Source organism: Neomonachus schauinslandi, chromosome 3 (assembly GCF_002201575.2).
Source record: "Neomonachus schauinslandi chromosome 3, ASM220157v2, whole genome shotgun sequence".
Classification (NCBI taxonomy): domain Eukaryota; kingdom Metazoa; phylum Chordata; class Mammalia; order Carnivora; family Phocidae; genus Neomonachus; species Neomonachus schauinslandi.
Genome location: NC_058405.1, coordinates 140,151,428 through 140,174,806, shown reverse-complemented (window position 1 = coordinate 140,174,806; position 23,379 = coordinate 140,151,428). Strand labels below are relative to the sequence as shown.

Sequence of the window (23,379 nt, the reverse complement as noted above, 5' to 3'; positions counted from 1 at the left end):
TAATGCGTTAGCCCTTATCATACTAATGTGTGAAGATGACCAATAAACTCTACAGTAGGTATTAGAGGGTTCAAAAAATAAGTTTGTTTATCCTTGGTTTAGGCTAAGGCTTCACCTGAGTTTATTCGTATCTCTGTATTGAGAAAGTGCTAAGTAGGATGGCTTACGTTCCCCTGTTCTCTCATATTGTCTGCATATTATTCAGGGATCCCATAACATCTGTGGGCAAAGGTTCTTCATGTACCTGTAACTGGAAATGTGCACCGTGTGTTTGATAGATTGAATAAATACCATGTCTCACATATCATACTCTTGTCAAATGTATGTCAGCCCTACTGTAATAATGATAGGTTTTTATTTGAAAAACTGTTCCTGACTTCATAACAGCATCGTATATAATCAGTGAATACTCATGGGAAGGAAAAGAATAATAATATGTGAGGAGCCCTTCAAATCATTCGATGTGTAAAAAGTGTCTTCGTACTTGAAAAGGCTGGGGAAATAAAATCATTCATTCATTCAAAATCTGTACTCAGTGCCTGTCAGAGGCCTAGCACTGTTCTAGAAGCGGGGAATAAAGGACCTAGAATATAGCTGTTGCTGTCATGGAGATCACATTGCAGTGAGAGGAGACAGTGAACAAGTAAATAAAACAAGATCATTTTAGAGACAAATAAGTGGATGGAGTAGATAAAACAGAACCATGTAACAGAGGAAACACCTTGCTGAAGACCTCAGCTGAGACACAACTGAATTTAGGGATGAGCGTTCCACCCTGAGGGAAAGCAAAGACAGAAGCCTTGAGATAAGAATGAATTTGACATGTTCAAGAAAGAGAAAAGAAGCTTAGGTCTTGGAAGGGGAAGAGGTTGGCAAGTGGAGGTGATACAAGGTGAGGTTTTGGAAGTAAGCAGAGGCTTAATCATGTGGTAAATGTAGGCCATGGGAAGGAGATGGATTTTATTCCGAGTGCGGTGGGAAGCCATTATGCATGGGAGTAACACAATAAGATTTGTATTATTAAACAGTTTGGCTGCTACATGGAGACCAAGTGTAGGGGAACATAAATGTTCCCAGAAAGATCCATTCAGAGCTATTAACTATAGTCCAGATAGATGTTGGTGGCTTGGACTAGAAAGTGGCAGTGACATGGAGAGAAGCAGAAAGATTTGCAGTGCAGGGCTTGGTAATAGTCTGGATGTAGGTGGTGAGCAAAAGGAGAAACCAAGGAATCACATATTTTAAGGTCTTACTTAAGTCCTGCCTTCCCAGTGAAACTTCTTCAGCCATTCTAACTCACTTCTCTTTCCTTTTGGTGGAGCAATTGTTTTTTGAGCTCGTAACGCGTAAGGCACAGTTCCAAGTGTTTAGGATATGTTAGTGAACAAAACAAAGATCCCTGCCCCTGTGAGGTTGTATTCTCTCTACTTTTCTCTTTGGGCCTGTAATTCACACTAAATTTTATGTGTCTTTGTATTAGTCGCCAAGAATTTCAGATATATTATTTTTGTTCTCCAAACAGTCACCTTGTCAAGGACCAAGGACCCCTGTTTTCAGTTTATCATAATGTCTAGCTCAGTACTGGGGGGGGGCGGGGAACGGGGACGAAAATAACAGTGAAAAAATGTCTTTTTCATTGATAATTTCTTGTTTATAGGCTTGTCTGCTTTAAGTAAATTTGTGGAAATCCAAAATTGCAATTCAGATAATTGGAAAGGCAATCATTTTTCCATTAAAAAGGGATTATTTGCTCACTGAAGAGTTACTTTAAAATAACAGACTCCCCTAATGAATGTAATTAAAAGTTTGTTAATGGGCCATTATGTATTTGTCAGGGGATGTGGGTAAAGGAACTGAAGCTAGAGTATCAGGGGCCACACAGTCAATTTAAAATTAATCCAAAATGAAGACAAAGGAGCTAAAAATTAGAATTGTAACCAAAAAAGAAAATAATTTCTGATTTCTGAAAATTTAAACATATCAACAACTTTATAGAAGACTTTCATTTTCTAAATTTACAATTTATAATCAACAATTATAAATTCATGCTTTAACCAGAGCACATTCATCCTGGCAATGAAAAGTAATCATTTGAATACACAAGAAAACTGGCTTCTGGTTACAGCTCTTGGAGAATGTCTTTTTTTTTAAAGATTTTATTTATTTATGTGTCAGAGAGAGAGAGAGAGCGAGCACAAGCAGGGCGAGCCGCAGGCAGAGGCAGAGGGAGAAGCAGGCCCCCTGCTGAGCAAGGAGCCTGATGCGGGACTCGATTCCAGGACCCTGGGACCATGACCTGAGCCAAAGGCAGTCGCTTAACCAACTGAGCCACCCAGGCGTCCCTGGAATATGTCTTAAAATATGAGGAAGAAAACAAAATTCGTGGTTGATGTTTTATAAGGAAGTTTGAGCACTTCATAAACACTCACAGAATATCGACTCCTTTTCATGACCCCTTGTAGTAATGTTGTCATTGAGGTGCTAATGAATTATTCCAGCCACTACACCTGTCCTATGGGCTAACTAAGCTTTTGGGCACTATCCCAGGAATCTGATGAATGTTTATGACTATTTATGTGGAACATGCTTCTGAGTTCTAGAATAACTTTAAACCCAAGGTTTAAAGAAAACACCACATTTATAAGGGGCTCTTTAAAACTTGTTTCTGGGGGCGCCTGGGTGGCTCAGTCAGTTAAGCGTCTGTCTTCGGCTCAGGTCCTGATCCCAGGGTCCTGGAATCGAGCCCCGCATCAGGCTCCCTGCTCAGCGGGAAGCCTGCTTCTCCCTCTCCCACTCCACCCTGCTTGTGTTCCCTCTCTCGCTATGTCTCTCTCTGTCAAATAAATAAAATCTTTAAAAATAAATAAATAAAACTTGTTTCTGTAATTCTCATCATGTTTCCTCTTTGAAGACCGTCATAATTATCAATGGGAAAGAAAGCCTTTCACCAGGTAGTTCACAGCCGCACAGTTCATGTAAGAGTGTAGAGTCGTTCCTTTTACCTCATTCATTTATTCAGTACATTTGTTGAGTGCTTTCTCTGGGCGAGTCACTAGGCAAAAGCAGCAAATCATGTCTGGTCTCTAACCCAGAAGAGCTGATAGCTTCGTGTGGAAAAAGACACATACACAATAGAATGTCTTAAATACTGTAAAAGAGATATTAGTGAAATGTATTGCAGGTTCAAAGGAGAGCAAGATACTTTCTTCTGATGGAAACGGAAAGGCATTTAAAATGCCACTTGAAGCTAGAACTTGAGAGGGGACAGACAGAAAGGCAAGCGCATCCTAGGAAGCATAAGCAAAGCAACAGAACTTAAAAAAAAAAAAGTATGTATGTACAAGAAACAAACAGTGCTTTGTGTAGTAAATATTTCTAGAGTGACTGCTAGGTGAAAAGCACTGCCTGAGAAGCCAGAGACAGAAAACCATTTTGTCCTCGTCCCTGAGAAATAGTTCAGTTGAGCGTATCTTAGAAAGTTTTCAGTTAAGTTTAAGGATGGTGATGGCTGCTGAACCGAGATGTTGGAATTGTATTCTATGGTGATGGTTTTGGTGATAATGATAATAATGCTTATCATTTGCTAAATCCTTCAGCCTTCTGTGCACCTTAGTAAGAATTTACATGTGTTAGTTCCTTCAGGTCTCCTCATGAGATATGATTAATGTTTTTATTCCTACTTGTCAGCTGAGAAAACGGGCTTAACAAGTCAATTAATTCATTTAATGTTGCCCAGCTGGTAAGTAGCAGAGTAGAGATTTGAACAGGTGCACAGTATTGGATTTCAGCGCCTGTAACTCTCTAAGGGGAGCAATGGAAGACATTTGAATAGGAACATGATTGATTCAAGCCATCCTTCTCAAGAATTCATTTAACCACAGGGGGAGTACAGTGATTAAAGAATTATGCTAGTGAACAGCTAATGAGGACCTAAATGAAGGTAACAACAATGGGTATGTAAAGGGGAAGGAGGTGACTAACTTGATTCAGGGGCAAGGAAGAGGGAAAAGTCAAATACACTTTCAAGTTTTAGAGTCTATATAGCCAGAAAATCATGGTGCCAGGCAGTGAAATAAAGACCACTGGAGGAGGAATGTCCCTTCTAGGGATCGGGGGAGCTGGGATGATTTAGTTTAATTTTGTACAAGTTGAAGCTGAGATGCCAATGGGATAATACAGGTAAGAGGACTCCAGCAGGTATTCAGAAATACAAACGTTGAGCTTGGAAAAGAGGTATTTAGACATGGGATCATATTCTACAATGGTACAGAGGTCAAGAAGGACTGATAAAGGACTTCAAAACTATAAGTTTATTAAGATGGAGAAATCAGAAGCCAGATTTATGAAGCAAAGGGATAGTAAAAAAAAAAAAAGTAAAAAAGGAAGTATAGGCTATGCTAAAAGGAATTAAAGTTAAAGGAATGGGGAGGATATGTGCTATGGTGAGTGCTGTGAATTGTGCAAGACTGTTGAATCACAGACCTGTACTTCTGAAACAAATAATACATTATATGTTAAAAAGAAAAAAGAAGAAGAAGAAGATAGCAGGAGGGGAAGAATGAAGGGGGGGAAATCGGAGGGGTAGACGAACCATGAGAGACGATGGACTCTGAAAAACAAACAGGGTTCTAGAGGGGAGGGAGGTGGGAGGATGGGTTAGCCTGGTGGTGGGTATTGAGGAGGGCACGTTCTGCATGGAGCACTGGGTGTTATGCACAAACAATGAATCATGGAACACTACATCAAAAACTAATGATGTAATGTATGGGGATTAACATAACATAATAATAATAATTAAAAAAATAATAAAGTTAAAGGAAAAGACAGAGTAGTTGGTAGACTAAGAAGCTGACAAAAATCAGGGAAGTTTTCTTTGCTTTCCTTAAGAATGAAATGACTGAAGAAAGATGGTAACTTACTGAGTAAGATCTTGGAATTCGTGGGGCTGCATTAACACAAGGGCACACGTGACATGTTGGCTGGGTAAGGGATGCCTGGTGCCTCCTTCAGATTCTTTCAGTCTCTTGCCACACCCTTTTTTAAATTTTACTCTTTTTTGCCACCCCTTTAGATCACCACTTGAATGCCACCTCTCTGCTAGGCCTTTAGCTCTCCCATACTTTCCCCCATAGAAGCTTAAATGTTCCTTATCACATTCTCCTACTGCTCTTGGTACATACATGCACCATGAACCAGTGGTTGTCAACCATCAGCATGTTTCCAATCACTTGGAGGGCTGGTTAAAACACAGATTTCTGGGTCCCACTCCCAGAGTTTATAATTCTGCAGGTCTGGGATGGAGCCTGGGAATTTGCTTTGCTAACAAGTTCTCAGGTGATGCTGATGCTTTTGGTCTAGGGACCACACTTTGTACACTACCGAACTAAACAAAGGACCTATGGCAGGTACAAATAAAAGGTTTGGGAGTTTGAGAATGGACTAGCATGCCAGGTCTGGGAATGTCCTGGAAAATACTCCAGGAATCAGGCGTGACTTAAAGACAGGCAAAAAAGAATGGAATAATTAGCCTGGCTCCATTGAAAGAAAAGTACCTCAAAGAAAGTAACAGTATAATCCCTACTGAACACAGAGTTTTCTTAGGAGGTGTCTAGATTTTTAAATGTAGGTGTAGATTTTTTTAAATAATAAAAGTGAAAACCACAGCACTGACTATCAGTTTATTTTATTTTTTTAAGGGGGAAGGGAAGAGGGAGAGAGAGAATCTTAAGCAGGCTTCACACCCAGTGTGGAGCCCTATGTGGGGCTTGATCTCACAACCCTGAGACCATGACCTGAGCAAAAATCAAGAGTCTGATGCTTAACCAACTGAGCCACCCAGGTGCCCAGTAGAAGTTTATTTTAATCATGAACTAAATATTATGTGAGCAAGAAGTGCACAATTGCTATTTGTGGGGAACTAAGTATAGAGCTAGCATGCTATGTTCCATTTAGAATGCTATTTTGTTATTATTCGTAACAACTGAGATCATGGGGCTTGGATATATGCACTAATTCTAAGAGCTGGTATTGTAATTACCATTTTGACTGCTGCATCTAATTATTCCCTTAGGCTTACCTGTCCCTGATAGTTACCATGCAAATCTGACATAAGCAGATATATCGCATCTCTGGATTTGGGTGGGTGTAATTCATTCTGTATGTCACTAAAGTGGTGGCTGTGGTTGGCAAATGTTGCCAAGTTGCACAAACAAAGGTGCAAAATCCTTCCTGACATTTAAAACATCCGTCACTTCAAGTTTCTTCCATTCGGTCAAATGCCCACTAAGCTAACTCATCAATATCAATGACTATCAGCCTAGCATACGCAAAAGAACCATTCAGTCATAGCCATACTGTGTCACATGGATATATCAGAAACCTTATTATGATCACATGATCAGATGTCACTGGACGAAGAGTGAGATTAGACATCTGAGTACATACTGTATCATTTCAGTTCCAAGCCTACACAACTGCTAATTTCACTACGATAATTCACCCATGTAACTGAAATTAGGTTTTGGACATTGAAAAGCATAAACAGCCCTATTAATGTTATCATCAAATAGTTACCTGCTTTAGTCTTTTTAAATTATATGCTATGAATCTTTACTTAAAACCTAAAAATGCACAGGAAAGGAAGGAAATTCTTCAGGCCTAAAGGCAATGCAAATAAATTATTCTGGACTAAGAGAATATAGACAAAGTTCATATTTTGAGAACACATTTCTTTTGGAAATAAAAAACAATTTTAAAATAAAAATTAAAAAATAATAATAAAAACATAAAATAAAGATTTAGTTGCCCACCTAGAAAAGAAAAAAAAAATCCCTTTAAGAGATACCAAAAATTCCAAATTGTTATAACAAGTAAGTATTTTGAGCGAATTGCATTGCTTTGTTGGGAAGGAGAGGTGGGTGGCAGATGATTTGATTTCATTTTTACCATGGCCGAGTAAGTAGTTTCTGAGTTGCTTCAGCTACTCAGCAAAATTACATGAAAGAAAGTAATTGTCAGTCTTTTAGGATATATTTGGTTCAGTGTCGTCAGAAGGTAGTCTGCCCTCTCCCTGGAATCAAGTTGCAAACACTATCCTCAATAGTAATTAGAGCTAAGCGGCAATTACAGGACGTATGATTTGTTCAGACGCAGTGCCTGTCGACTGTTTCCTAGCACCACATTTCACAGAAGCACCAGGTTGAAATGATGGAATTATTTCTCTCTCAATGTAATACTTCGCACAGTGCTCAAATGCAGAAGTGAACGTGGACTGTAATCTTAAAAACGAAGGTAAGCTTTGCTGGCTGATCAGCATTTACACCTCAGGGAACTTTTTCATGAAGGATGTGACAAAAATGTAAAACAGTTAAAATCAATTTCAGAGAAAAGTAGCAGAATTAGAGCAAATAGAATTTGCTAATTTCACAACTCCCCCTGGTTTTCTAATTTGTTTTTATTTAAATTGTAATATTGCTTCACTTTGTTAAATATAATAAAGATGTGACTGATTGCCCACATTTCCTTTATCTTTTTCCTTTTGAAGTTTGTCTCAGAATAACTAGTAGGTAAAAATGAAATTCATGTTTAATCCAAATATTTAGACCCTCTCTCACTTTTCTCTTCAGGAAGTATATTTAAGCTGATGACTGTACCTATTCAAGAATTTACATTCAAACTGACAGAACAGTGGCTGGTAGCCTGTCACAAAATTAGGTGACATGGGTGATTTGCACTCTTGCCACATGATTTTTATGATAAGCGTGTTTCAAGTTGTTAATGTTTCATCAAGTTCAAGTCAAAATTCAATGGCTTCAATGTTTATTTAGACTCTTGGGCATAGAAATCTCTCTGGAAACTAGGTAAGTTTAGCTCCTCAAGTGGGAGTATTGTCTGTTATGAGGATAGATGTAGTTTGTATGTATACAATAGATGATTATGAAATTCTCATTTCTGTTTTAATGTTATCACTTTAGTTTTCCCCACCTAAAATTCTGTGGGGTTTTTTTTTTTCAGTTTTGCCATTTTTTAAACATGAATAAATATTACTGTTAGGAAAGAACTTAAGAAGTCTTGGCACCAGGTAGATGTTTTTATCTCCTAGTCCCCTGTAGGATTTCAGGTGGTTTGGAAAATACTAAAAGAGCATCGACTTCTTTTATTCTACCTCATTGGTGAAGTAGAGATGTAAACACTGAGGATTCTTGCAAAAAATGAGTAGATTAAAGCCAATGAGCCTTAATTTTTCCAAGGTGCTAGACACTCTATGATGTGGGACTTCTTTGCAGACACCGGTGCTCGGTGTAGTTATCACAATTAGGCTCGATTTTGGAAGAAAATTTTTTTCTAGCCCTGGGCGCATTATTGGCTTCATTCTGTATATTTGCTTCGTCATGGAATAATTTCTCCCTGAGAAGCATTTTCCTCATCAGAAAAATGTGGGGTGATCGATCATAAGCCATGTAACAGGTTAGAAGTCTACTTAATATGTGTTAAAGCACATTGTGCTCCACAACAGAAAGCTATATGGTATTTGTATAACCCAGGACACCGATGACGAATTTCTATAAAAATATACCACTGAGGGGCGCCTGGGTGGCTCAGCTAAGCATCTGCCTTTGGCTCAGGTCATGATCCCAGGGTCCTGGGATCCAGCCCCGCACTGGGCTCCCTGCTCATGGGGGAGCCTGCTTCTCCCTCTTCCCCTACCGCTCCCCCTGCTTGAGCTCTCTCTCTCTGTCAAATAAAAAAATAAAATCTTTAAAAACTATATATATACACCACTGAATTCTTTGGTGAATTTAAGTTCTTAACTTGCTCTACTCTGTCATGAGGATGGCAGATATTATCGTGTGAGTGTATATAAAAACAGTCTTCAGTGGTTGCAACTGACATGACTACTTGAGACATAACCAGAGACGTGACCTTCATCTAATTGTTTTATCTTGTCACAAGGAAAAACTTTTCTTGATATTAGTAAAATCTTGCTATTCTGTCTTTTGATTTATGGAAGCAACTATTGAAAAGAAAATGAATGCTGCGAAAGAAGGCAAATGACAAAGTTTGAGTGCTTTCCAGTTCCCGGGCAGTACTATAGTGAAAGACAGAGATAGAGACAAGGAGACAAGAATGACAGACAGGTCCATATGCAGAGGTAGAAAGAGACAGAAACAGAGACCTGAGAGAGACAAGAGGGATGAGAGAGGCAGAAAAGATAAACAGGTGAGAGGGAGGGAGACTAGGGAGACGACGAGAGATAAGAGAGACACAGAGAAAGAAGGTGTTAGAGAAAAAAAGACACGTTAAGTCAATCAACATTTGGAAATAGAGATTGTGCAATTTTGGAACTTTGGGTTCTTTTTTGCATTTTCTTTAACTGGCAACATGCTTTGTCAAATTGAATACATTGAGCCCAAGTCTGTTGCTTTTCCATTTGTGTCCTTCAAAGCAAAGGGAGCTTAAAAAGGCTGTTTGAAGTTCAGAAGAGACCAAGAGTCAAAACAAATATTCTTTTAAAAAAAAGTATTTCCATTCCTTTCTTGCCTTATAAAGCAAATCAGTGACAAGGAAAATGATGAGTGCTATGATTAAATTCTCTACTTTCCATGTGGCACCTTATTAAAAAATCATTATGTCTTCATATGTCTTTGACTTTTGTTGGTGTTCACTGGGGAAGTGAGACAGAGGCATTTGAGAAGCCAAAAAGAAATTCTGTAGAAGAAAAACTGGTACAAAGTCAGGATAATGGTACAAAAATAAACATGATACAGAGGGACAGAGGCGATCATTTATGATGAATCACTTCCAGTGCAGAAAATCCTTGGGCATTCACTGGAGGGCCTTATCTGATGCTGTTTTGCATATCACTAGTGCCTCAGAAGCTGCCTGAATGACTGAAGCAAGTGACCTCAATTTCTAGGATGTGAGGACAATGGCAGAGTTCCAAAAAGCCGGGTCAGGGGTCGCCATTCCGTTCAAAGACCCTTTGGAGTGCAAGCATCCCCTAGGTCACGGGACCCCGTGTTTCTCAGGATAAGGGCGATATCACATTGTCTCCCAGTTGTCCAGCTCCTTTGAGGAAATCAGATGTCCTCCTTAACTAAGTTGTTCCTGCTTATATAGTTTTTGCTCTGCTCTACTTCATTTTATACAGGTTTTGACAATACAATTAAAGACAAAAGGGAAAAAAATCATTTTAGGAGTGAGATGTTAGGAAATTCCGAATAAGGAATTGGTGTTGATTCTAGTCCCCTCTGTAAAAGTCAGCCAAACTTAACCAGTTGCTCTTCCTTCCCTCCTCAAATCCCCCTCACCTTTTTGCCCCAAGTGAACCTCGCTATCTCCCCATTACTTACAATCTCTGCTCCCCCCATTCCTGGCATGTCCAGATTAGTCACCCCATACTAGGTTTCCACAGGGATGAAATGGCAGCTTTCATGGTCCCTGGCTGCCAAGTGGGAGCCATCTCTGCAGCTTCTGGATGAAAGTGGCTCCTTGGCTGATGGAGGACCAAGAGTGGCCTCGTCTAGGATGGCCACCAGGATTATAATCCACTAGAATTTGTCTTGAATTCTCTATAGTGCAATGTAATATGGAAGTCATGGAATATGTATGCAAAAAGGAAAAAAAAGTTTATAACACAGTTGTTGCTGTCCTATTTATTCCCAAATTGTGCTTTCTAGGAGCCTATTACTTTTTTTTTTTTTGAACATGGGCAACAGCTTTTAAATAGCTTTGAAATGTTTAGTTAATATTTAAGCTAAGGAAACCTCTTTTCTCTACCAAGGTGGGAGTAGAGAGCACTGGCAGAGCAAGTATTAACTCTGTTTCTTTAAATTGAGCAAGCTTCTGGAGGAAAAAATATCTTTTTAAAGGACCATTAAGTAAACCACTACTCCTCCCCCTCCCCCCTATTTGGTTCTTAAATGCAAATAGCAAAGTCACTGAATGCAAGAACTGAAATTCTCTGAACTAGGGGCTAAAACATTTTGTATCCTGGAGCTAGAATTTATAGCAGCAGCTGGATGTGTTGACCTCCTGAGCTGCTGTATGCAGCCCGTTCAGCCTGGCCCTTTTGTGAGCTGCAGAAGAGAGGCCTAAAGACAGACCCAGAGGCCTCCATGGTCTTGCTGCTTTGATCTGCTCCAATGGAAGGTCAGTTGCCTCGCTTGGAAAAAATGTGTCTTTTCAGATAGCGTTTTTGTTGCAGTTACTGATAGTACTTCAATATAAACAGTATGGTTGAAAGCATAGTTTTAATGGGGTTTGTTCTCCCTTTTTATACCATTGAGAATATTAAAAAAATTCTTTAAAATGAGGTGTTGCAATCAATCTTCCTCTGTTCTTTAAAATAGAAAGAGATGTTGGCTCTTGGTTGCGCTGGCTTTTCTCTTTGATTTAAACTTCTTTCATTATTCATATTAATAAAACATTAAGATTAAAATCTCACTGAAAAATGAATACTCCTAAATTTCAGGCAAAGCATAAAAAGAAAACAGACCAAATACAAATCTATTTAAATTTTTAAAGAAGATTAAGACTTCAATATATGACTCCTGAACATCTTTGATTGTATAGACTTAAATATTCAAAACAATGTCTCTGGGCAATGGCAACTCTGAATGTGATTCTACCATCAGTCAGGTTTCATGGTGGATTAAATTCTCTTAATCATTCATCTCATGCAAAACGAAGGGTAGATTCTTAAATTATGTTTACTCTAAAATTTTATGAAATATAATTCCTCTAGAAATATTCAACAGTTTGAGATACATAGTGGTTGCTTTTCCCAGGAAAGTCTGTCTTATTTGGAAGGTTTCTACAATAAACCATGATTCCATGCAGCCATTAGGTCCTTCACATGCTGGGAAGGGAGAGCAAAAAGTTCCTCTGAAACAGAAAGAGGCTTCAGACTTCATGAAAGCATCTTGATGCCATAGACAGGAGTCATTGGGCAAATGTAGTGCAGGACCATTTCCCTATATCTTTTTGCCAGAAAGTTTCATCAGGCTACTGTGACCTCCCAATCCATTCTTGACCTCAGACAATTTTAGTAAAGCCCTATCTGGAGATAATTTTGGCTTCTCTAAAGACTTAGTAATTTAGGAACTAAGCACATGACATTCCCTTTTGATAAGTCAGGTGTATTAAAAACTATTTCAAAAAATGACAAAGCACTTGTCAGAATCCTGTTTTCCCTTCTTTAGTTTCCTTTCTTGCATGGTCATGCTTAATAAAATCGGGTTACAAGTGGAGAAAACAGTAACAAAGCAAAAATGTAAATTCAGCTTTAAAGAAGACAGTTGGTCCTCAACACTTTTTTTTTTTTAAGATTTTATTTATTTATTTGACAGAGAGAGACACAGCGAGAGAGGGAACGCAAGCAGGGCGAGTGGGAGAGGGAGAAGCAGGCTTCCTGCGGAGGAAGGAGCCCGATGCGGGGCTCGATCTCAGGACCCCGGGATCATGACCCGAGCCGAAGGCAGACGCTTAACGACTGAGCCACCCAGGTGCCCCCTCAAGACGTTTTTTGAGAACCACTTATCTTCTTTACTTAAATTCTGAAATTCTCAGATTTTTCAATTCTGCTTCCAAAAGGATGACCACTAATGAAGTATGCCACATGTTTAATCAAACTGTATCTTGTACTAGAGAGTAAAGAAAAAAAAAAAGCTTACCCTTTTTTTCAACATTTAAATATAGGAAAGTCAGTGCATGAGCACAATATTCAGGTATAAATGAATCACCACTTGGCTTTAAGTATTCTATTGCCATGCATTCAAAAAGCCATCCATTGCGTCTTAGTAAAAGATTCATCGTTTTGTGTAAAAGCTGGCATATTACTACTAAACCCAAAGGACACTGTAGCTTAAAATCTATCATGATGTGGCTTCACTGCTGTGTTTTGAGGCAGAACTTCATTATTGCCCATAAACTTCATGTGGTACTCAGAAGGATTTATTTTTAAATGCAACATTCTGCCAGGATGCTGCTGTTGGAGTTCTTTGGAGGGAACCCTGAGGTGCCCCAAGGGAGATTCAGGAGCAGAACTGCCAATCGTGAAGATTTTATAGACTCAGAATTCTAGATACACATTTTTCTCTTTGGCATCAGTAGATTCCGTGTCAGTCTCTTCTGTCCACTTATGAAATTCAGCAAGGAAGCATCAGCATTAAAGGGAACTTTTATTTTCTCCCAAATCATTTTGAGCAAAATCAAGCTGGCAGTGGGAAAAACATCATATTCATCCTAAAAGTAGACAAACTTGACAGTGTTTGAAGATGTTCTTCTTATTGGAGAATTTTTCCTGTATTTGCTGAAATAGTTTACTAAAATTATTATCATTGAACAATTTAAAAAGTTTCTGTTGGAGAAAACATACAGAAACGTGCACATAAATGTACAGTGGATGAATGTACACAAACATACCTGTGTAACTGGCACCAAGATCAAATAGAAAAATTTCCAGCACCCTACAAGCCCCTCTCATGCTCCTTTTCAGTCACTCCCCACACCCTTCCTACAAGGATAGCCCTTTCCTAACAGTATAGATTCATTTTGCATGATTTTGTACTTGTGTACATTGGTATCACACAGCATGTTGATATGCTCCCTTATTTTAGTTTTTTTCCTCAACATCACACTTGCAAGGTCTATTTGTTGTTGCATGTAATTATAAATTATTTGTTTTCATTGCTATATTCCATTATATGAATGTTTTATTGCATGAAGAACCAAAATTATTTATTTCTACTGTTGATGGGTTAATTAGCTAATTTCCAGTTTGCAGCTCTTATAAAGAGTATTGCTATGAGCATTCTAGTACATATCCTTTCTATTGGGTAAATACCTAGAGGTGGGATTGCTGAGTCATAGGGTATGTATATGTTCAGTTTTAGTAGATATGCTAAATAGTTTTTCAAAGTAGTTGTAACAACTGATAGTGATTCGAAGGGGCACATGAACCCCAATGTTTATAGCAGCAATGTCCATAATTGCCAAAATATGGAAAGAGTCCAGATGTCCATCAACAGATGAATGGATGAAGAAGATGTGGTATATATATATATATAAATGGATGTAGATATAGATACACACACACACACACACATACACACACACACACACAATGGAATATTACTCAGCCATCAAAAAGAATGAAATCTTGCCATTTGCAAGACATGGATGGAACTAGAGGGTATTATGCTAAGCGAAGTAAGGCAGTCAGAGAAAGATGAATACCATATGATTTCACTCATATGTGGAATTTAAGAAACAAAACAGATGAACATAGGGGAAGGGAAGGGAAGGAAAAATAAAATAAGAGGAAACAGAGGGAGGCAAACCATAAGAGACTCTTAACTATAGGGAACAAACTGAGGGTTGCTGGAGGGGAGGTGGGCAGGGGGATGGGGTAACTGGGTGATGGGCATTAAGGAGTGCACTTGAAGTAATGAGCACTGGCTGTTGTATGCAACTGATGAATCACTGAATTCTACTTCTGAAACTAATAATACAATATATGTTAATTAAATTGTATTTAAGTAAAATTTTTTTTAAAAATGCACACAAAGTATTGTAACAATTGACACCAGAGGGGTGGTGGGTGAGGGGATGGGTCAAATAGGTGATGGGGATTAAGGAGTGCACTTGTTGTGATGAGCACCAGGTGATGTATGGATGATGATGAATCACTGTATTATACACCTGAAATTAGTATTATGCTGTAGGCTAACTAATTGGAATTTAAATAAAAACTAAAAAAAAACAAAAAAACAAAAAAAAGAGTTCTAGCTGCTCCATATCCTCATTAACAATCTCAATCTTTCTTCATTGTAGCCATTCTTATGGGTATGTAGTGATATCTCATTGCAGTTTTAATTTGCATATCCCTAATGACTAATGAAGCTAAGCACTTTTTCCTGTTTACTGGCCATTTTAGTATATATTTTTGTGAAGTGGCTAATCTTCTACCCATTTTTTTCTATCATGTTTTCCTTTTTCTTATTGATCTTTAGGAGCTCTGTATTCTAGATTAAAGTTCTTTGTCAAAATATATATTTTATTATAATCTCCCACTCTGGATTGCCTTTTCATTCCCTTGATATGTCATATTCCCAAAGCTTTATTCTTTATAGAGTATATTGTCAATTTTTTTATGATTAACATCTTTTTTTAAAGATTTATTTATTTAAGGTGAGAGAGAGAGAGAATGGGGGGAGGGGCAGAGGAAGAAAAAAAGTCTCCAGCAGACTCCCTGCTGAACGCATTGCCGGTTGCTGGGCTCCATCTCACAACCCCGATATCGTGACCTGAGCCAAAATCAAGACTGAGACGTTTAACCGACTGCACTACCCAGGCACCTCTATGATTAATATCTTTTGTTTCCTATTTTAAAAATCTTTGCTGGGCACTTGGGTGGCTCAGTCAGTTGAGCATCTGACTGTTGATTTTGGCTCAGGGCATGATCTCGTGGGTCGTGGGTTTGAGCCCCAGGTGGGGCTCCGTGCTCATCAGGGAGTCAGCTTGGGATTCTGTCCCACTGCCCCACCCCACCCCACCCCATCCCCCACCCCCTGCTCGTGCACCCTGGCAAGCTCTCTCTCTCTAGAATGAGTAAGTCTTTAAAAAAAAGAAAAAAGAAATCTTTGCTTACTCCAAGGTCTTTTAGATTTCTACTTTTCTCTTTCTTGTTTTACCTTCTCAACCATGTATGCTTAAGAATATCTTGAATCCTTAAAGTTTTGAATTTTAATACATTCAGTTTTCTCCATGCTTTTTGCTTATGTATTTCCCTCCACCATTCTCCCATATCCACCTCTCAAAATATCAACCATTCCTCCAGGCTTATCTTAAGAGATAATCATCTATGAAAACATTTATGAACCCAACTGCTAACCAGATGCAATTTCTTTCTTGAAACTCTTTAGCATTTTGTTGATAATTTATGATCCCTTACATATCCTGCCTTTTACAAGTATTAATGAACTTAAGTATTTATGCCCTCCTGGGATATGGCATAGTGTAAGAGGAGTAGGAATGGTTCCTAACTACAGTAACCAAAGCTTATTGAACACTTGCTATCTGTCAGGCTCAGGTTTAAGCATTTGGCATAGAAAAATCTCAATTAGTACTCCTACCAGTCCTATGCTGTAGCTACTCTTATTTTCCCCAATTTATAAAAAAGAAAATAGAGGTATAAAGAAATAAAAATCACTTGTCCCAAGTATTACAGATTTTCTTTCTCCTTTGGTGCCCGCCGTTCTAGGTCATGCCACTTCCAAGAATGAAAAGGTAGACCAGACAGAGTGGCAGCAAAGCAAGGTGTATTGAGTGATAGCAAAGTGCTGGTACAAAGCTCCCAAAAAGGGAGGGCACCTGAGAGAGTTGCACCCAGATTTTCTAAGTCTAGGGGTTTTTATGGGCTCCTTGGCAGGCTGCTTTAATCTCATTAGCCCTCCATGAGCCTGTCATCCAATCCAGTTTTTGTCATCTATCCATCATGGGGAAAGGGTGGAGGGCTCCTTCCAGGGTGGTGTAAAATCCTCCTAAGGATGGTTTCCTCTTAAGGCGGCGGGGGCGGGGGGGGGGGGGGCGCGCTTGTCCCTGCCTGCCTTTCTTCCAGCTATCCTTCATCACAGGTTTGCACAACAAGAAAGTGGTAGACATGAAAGTCATCGGCTTTCTCCTGAATTGGTAGAGTTCATGTGTGTAGAACAGCATTGCCTGAAGGACATGCCAAGCATCATAATTGTTCCAGAAGCTCTATGAAAAAAAAAGAGAAAGAAATGGAAAGTAGAAATTATATCTGCCTAGACATTCACAGTGCCTGTTAGTATATTATAAGCTCCAAGATGTCTTGCAAAAAAGAACCACTTTAAACTTTGTTGAAGCCAGCATTTTCTAAATGTGTTTGAGGACAGAATCTTTTTCACTTAACAACTTTACATATAACCTACTTTATGGAAAGATGGCTGGGCTTTAGAGCCAGATAAGCAAGAGCTTAGACCCAGGCCCTACCACATACTAGGTGATCTCAGTCTCTTTAAGCCTCACCTTTCTCATCTGTAAAACGGGGATATTAATGCAAACCTCATAGAATTGTATTATAATTTTTTTAAAGATTTTATTTATTTGACAGAGAGAGACACAGCGAGAGAGGGAACACAAGCAGGGGGAGTGGGAGAGGGAGAAGCAGACTCCCAGTGGAGTAGGGAGCCCGATGCGGGGCTCAAACCCAGGACCCTGGGGTCATGACCTGAGCGGAAGGCAGACGCTTAACGACTGAGCCACCCAGGCACCCCAAATTATGTTATAATTTAATAAAATAAGGGACACAAGTCACTTAGCAATACCTCACATAGAGTAAAATCTCATTAAATGGTAGTAGTCGTTACTATTTTATCTTCTCTTAAAAAGTAAAATAAATTTTGTCTGATTCAATTTATGAGTATATATGGGTATACATGTACAAATATGTATATATTCTTATCTGTGTGTATACTTCTGTACACGCATATGTAATGTGCTTAAGGTAGGGCCGGGCACATAGTATGCACTATAAAAATGTTATCTCTGTTACTGTTATTACGTGGCCTTTTCAGAAACAAAACCCTTTATCAGTCACATCTCCTATTCACATAGCCACCTCCTTGTGACACACTTGATCTCTTGATAAATTTGTTTTCCTCAGGTGTTAGACTGATGAAAGAATGGAAATGATGAGAGAGGGGGAGAGGAGCCGCTGGGTGGTGATTGTGGCGGTTAAGAGGGAAAGTTACTCAGGGTAAGAGGCAACAAAGCTGGGAAAGCAGTAAAAAGAAAACTGAGTTTGGTAGGACTTCTGAAGTGTCACTCATTCTGAAGTGTCAATTTCTTTAAAGACATCTCTGGGAGTTCTATAATTGGCATTGCCTCCACCTGATAGACTTTTATATGTTAAGCTTTTTATTTCAGTGCTCACTAGGGCAGACATACATAATAATGGCATAAGAAAAAAACTACTTCTATGGGATATAGAATAGATTTGATTTCATTCTGTAAATGCTTCTCCATACAGTTTTTCTGTGACTTTGCCATTTCCTCCTTCTAACACTGGGGTGTTTCGTCTGCTCATGTTTTGGTACATAGAGAAGAGCCACTAGGAACCCTCAGAGCTATCACCTAAATCTTCAAGATTATATTTCTAAAGGTCAAAGACTAAGGCAATAATTTCACGTGTCACCTAACCCTCAAATGGGGTTTTATTGTGATGGATTACAACATAATCTGTTGACATAATAAAGCACCTATTACGTTACAGAGGCAGTTGGCCGAATAATAGTTTTATGATCATAGTGGTGAGTTGTCTTTCTCATTATTAGTTTCATAGTTATAGATGAATACAACTTGGATTTTACAATGAAAATGAAATTTGGGGGAGAGGGTTAATAGCATTCTTATGGGAAAGTATATGAACATGTGCAGTGTCCGTGTGAGAGCGGTGACTGTTGGATCTTTGGAGAAGGCATGCATGCTTGTGTGCATTTCATTTTAGGTCAGGGAGTTTGATCTATATATACAGCAAGTGATATAAAAATCTTTATTGGGGCACCGGGGTGGCTCAGTCAGGTGAGCATCCAACTCGTGATTTCGGCTCAGGTTATGATCTCAGGGTCCTGGGATCGAGCCCCCGGGTCCAGCTCCACACTCAGCAGAAAGTCTGCTTGAGATTCTCTCTCTCCCTCTCTCTCTAGCCCCCCACCCCTGCTCTGTCTCTCTAAATAAATAAATAAAATCTTAAAAAAATAAAAATCTTTATTATCAAATAAGGTGGAGCCCTGTTATGACTTGATTCATTATGATATATATGTAAGATTGTATCCTTTGCTTTGAAATAGAACTACATATAGGAGGTGTCTTACATAATATTGCCAAATAGTTCATACAAAAGACAAAGGCTGGACTTGTCCCATGAGCATAGCAATGTAAAAGATACATGATATCATGCTTTATGCTCATTATATTGTCAACCCTTTCTGTTTTCCCAGGAAATGTTAAAGATACTAAGCATTTTCTTGCAGGGTACAATGTGTTCTGGACAAATTTCTGCTTGTATTTCCCACCAGCTTTTGGGCATCCCAAGGTGAGGAGAAATGCTTCCCAGCAGGGGGAGCAGCAACAAAATCTGGAATGACGTGACAGAGGGATTAAAGCCTGACCTAATTTGTGCAAAAAAAGCCCTTTATCCCTATTCATTTCCCATTTGCAAAAACTTCCTTTGAAGCAATGGGTCTGGGAGAAGTGACATGAAAAAGCAGGTTTGAAAAGTGAAAACAGCAAGGTTGAGGTGAGGGGAATTGATGAAAGCAGTTTATATTTATTCAGGAGATCTACCAGTACTTTAAAACAATCTGTGTTTAACATGGCAAATTGTCTGTCATTAAAATGCTAATGAATGGTAAACAGCTGCTAAATTTTTATGCTAATGAATGGTGGCAGCTAAGTAGTTCTCAAGCCTTGTCTTTATTAGCATAGATATTTGGTTGGGTAAAGGGGATCACTGTGCATTCTGACCTTTGTTGATGGAGCAATCTGTTTGTCAAGTTCCATGTTGCATTATGTTTGATTTGAGTTTGTGAGTACAAAATGACTCTTGCCAAGCCCTCCGATACCTTGTACTACATGGGCTTATAGAAAGAATTTTGCTCTTGATGTGGGGAGACCCGTGATGGCAAAATAATTTGTCCATTAGGCAGCTTTAAGTAGAATAATTCTGTATACTTTTTGGACTTTCGACTTTTGACAATTATAATAATTGTGAGTTGTAAAAGGCCATCGGTCTAAAATAAGAAGTATCTTTTTTTTCAATTTAGCTAAGATTTTAAAGCAAAGCTTTTAAAAATAAAGATTATAATAAGTGCTTCTGCAACATCGAAATACTGACATAATATATCATCTTGGATCTGCAAGCTCTGAAGTTAGCAATGAATGTAACATTACCTAATTAGAAGAAAAATGTGTAATTAAATACAGGGTGGTTATGTGAATGCCAGACTGAGATCAGAGTATTTATTTTGGCATCAGAGAAAACCATTACTGTTTGATCTGTACTTTCGGTTGATTCTGTTTTTGCTGAGTCCTCCTCTATATTCCCTAATGGATGGGGCTGACCTAAAGACTTGCCATTACAGATGAATATTTCAGATGCCATTTTCTTTTTTTTTCTGTTTTGAGGATCAATGTAAATGAGGCATGATAGTCCATTAAAAACTATTACTAATAATGTTCTGGAATGATTTGAAATATAATGCAGAGTTTATTAAGGAAATCCATTATCAAAAAATATATCATTGAAATAGAAATTTTAATTATTCTGGAACACTGTGTGAGAACATTGGAGGAAATTTTAATAGTTGGAGCATTTTCCCATACTGTTTATTTCTCCTTGAAGTCAGTAGGAGATTTTCGGCGTATAATTATTTGTGGTCCTATATAGACATGCTGGGAGAAATTGAAACCCTCGTACATTGTTTGTGGTACTATAAAATGGTTCAGCCATTTTGTAAAACACTCTGAAAGTTCTCAAAAAGTTAAACTATATGATTACCATAAGGCCCAAGAGTCCCCAGTTCTACTCTTGGGTATATTCCTAAGAGAACTGAAAATATATCTCCACACAAAAACTTATAGACAAATGTTCATAGCAGCATTATTCATAATAACGCAAGCATGGAAACAACCCAAATGCACATCAACTGATGAACGAATAAGAAAAAAAAAAAGTGTTTACATCTACAATGGAATATTATTCAGCCTTAAGAAGGAATGAAATTCTCATACATGCTACAACATGGATGAACCTTGAAAACTTTATGCCAAGTGAAAGAAGCCTGTCACAAAAGAACTCATATTGTTTGACTTCGTTTATTTATTTATCTTAAGGATTTTATTTATTTATTTGACAGATAGATAGATGCATAGATGATAGATAGATAGATAGAGAGCACAAGTAGGCAGAATGGCAGGCAGAAGCAGACTTCCCTCTGAGCAGGTAGCCCAATGTGGGGCTCGATCCCAGGACCCTGGGATCATGACCTGAGCCAAAGGCAGACGCTCAACCAACGGAGCCACCCAAGCGTCCCTCTTTGACTTCATTTAAATGAAATGTCCATTATAGGGGCACTTGGGTGACTCAGTCAGTTGAGCGGCCGAGCGGCCGACTCTTGGTTTCAGCTCAGGTCATGATCTCAGGGTGGTAAGATCGAGCCCTGTGTCAGGTTCCACGCTTAGCACAGAGTCTGCTTCAGATTCTCTCTCTCCTTCTCCCTCCCCCTTGTCTCCTCCCCCTTGCTCATGCACATGCACATGCTCTCTCTCAAGTAAATAAATAAAATCTTTAAAAACAAATTTTTAAAAAATGAAATGTCCATAATAGACAAACCTAGAAACAAAGTAGATTAGTGGTTGCTGGGAGCTGGGGATATTGAGAGGAAATGGGGAAAAATTGCTAATGGGTATGGAATTTCTTTTAGGGATTGTGAAAATGTTCTACATTGACTGTAGTGATGTGCGCAACGCTATGGATATGCTAAAAGCCATGGAATTGTACACATTAGTTGGGAGAATTGTCTGGTATGTGAATTATATCTCAATAATGTTACTATATTTAAAAAAAAAAAAAAGGCACACCAAAGCCTATCTCCCAGAGGGCCACCTGCACCAACAGCTACTTACCTGCAGTAGATGGAGGTTTCAGAAGAAGAATGCTTGTTGTTGGAGAGGAGTGCTTTAAATCTCCCACACATGGGTTAGCCCAGATTCCTAAAGAGATGACAGCTAATGTAATTGTTAAAAAGGGATTAGTTGCTACAATAATACAAGGCTCATTAGAATTCAAGTTGGAGACAAATATTTGAGTTTCTGTCCTAACTTCTCCCTGTCCCCTGGTACCCTGCCCCACCTGGGTAGTAATCTCTCCCTTTAGCAGTAATCACTCCGTTAAGGTTCTCTAACTATCCAATGTCTAGACTACTTATTTCCCTCAGAGTAAGGGCAACTTTCAGTTTGGTTTTTTTTAGAGATAAAATTGTTTGAGTCATAATTTTCTTGGGAGCAGGCAGTGACTGTGAGTCCAAGGTTTTTTCCCCCCTTGTAAAAACCCTATAATTATCTCTGATTTGCATAAAACATGCCTACCAGCCATTCAATAACTCTGAATAGTAAAGAGCATCTGGCTGCAAGAGGCTCCTCCCCTCCTCTCTCCTACATTTTTGGCAAGTCAGAGACTGTGGTTGAACAACAGAATGATCTTATTCTGCCCCACCTGCCAGCAGGATCTGTGTACTATGTACCTCTGCCCGATCTGAGCAGCCCTTGGCCCTTGCCATAGGGAAGTACTCTGCATCACTGTCTTACATCATGAGCAAGAAGACCCTTTTTAACTGTATTTTCTCCTCCTGTGCCATTTACCTTCAGCATAACTCTCTTGCTCTCAGGTTGCAGCTCAGCAGTCCTGTTTTTGCACGGTAGGTTGGGTAAGGCGATGGATCTGAGCAAGAGATTGAATTCATTTTGTTTTGTTCTTGGCAGGCAGTACATGCCACACAACTACACTTCCTGCTTTTGTGCGCACCCCTACCCTGATGATGCAGCCTTCACTGGATATCAAACCATTTATGTCTTTTCCAGTGGACAGTAGTTCTGCTGTTGGGCTCTTTCCAAATTTTAACACAGTGAGTAAATGCATTTTTCTTTTATTTGTGTCCTCCCCAATCTCTTTCGTTACAGTTGTGAATAGGCAATACATGTAGCCTGTTCCCAAAGTGTGTAATTTTAGACCTTATACTGGTTACGCTGATCAGCTGTATTATGGAAGATAATCCTTCTCCCATGGGAGTTAGTCCAAACAATAGCCAGCATATTTATTTTACAAATATTTCCCCAAGTGACTTTTTACCTGTGGCTTTGAGCAATTTTGTAGACTTCAATGGCTTGAGAACCCACATGATTTCTGGGATGCTTGGTTCACATGCTCACGAACACAATTTAGAGATACCAAGTCACACTGATTTTTCCCTACTACTAGGAAAAAGAAAGCGTATGCTTTGACTACCTGGATACATTTTTATTTGGGACATATTTTATGTCTTATACAAACAGAATTTTTATTGGGAAGTTATTGTGGGTTGTGTGAATGTGACTCTATTATTTAAAAAAAACTCATTTTAAATCTACGTATTAATTGTGTGATACTTTGCCATTCCCTTTAAAACGTACAATAAATATTAGTGCATCACCTGTAATTACCAGTGTTCTTCATTCAGGTCAGCTGACTGTTTATCTGCATGAAGGACGTTTTGTAAGCATGCCAGGTGAAGCATGACACTTTTCAACAATAGAACT

At 38.8% G+C, this 23,379-nt stretch overlaps 1 protein-coding gene across 1 annotated transcript in view; it reads left to right on the top strand.

The window, feature by feature from the left end:
• ZNF385B (zinc finger protein 385B) overlaps positions 1-23,379 on the top strand; it is a 304,024-nt gene that overhangs the window by 194,439 nt on the left and 86,206 nt on the right. The window contains 1 exon segment of the mRNA XM_021702763.1: positions 22,567-22,709. Coding sequence (XP_021558438.1) covers positions 22,567-22,709 — 143 coding nt within the window.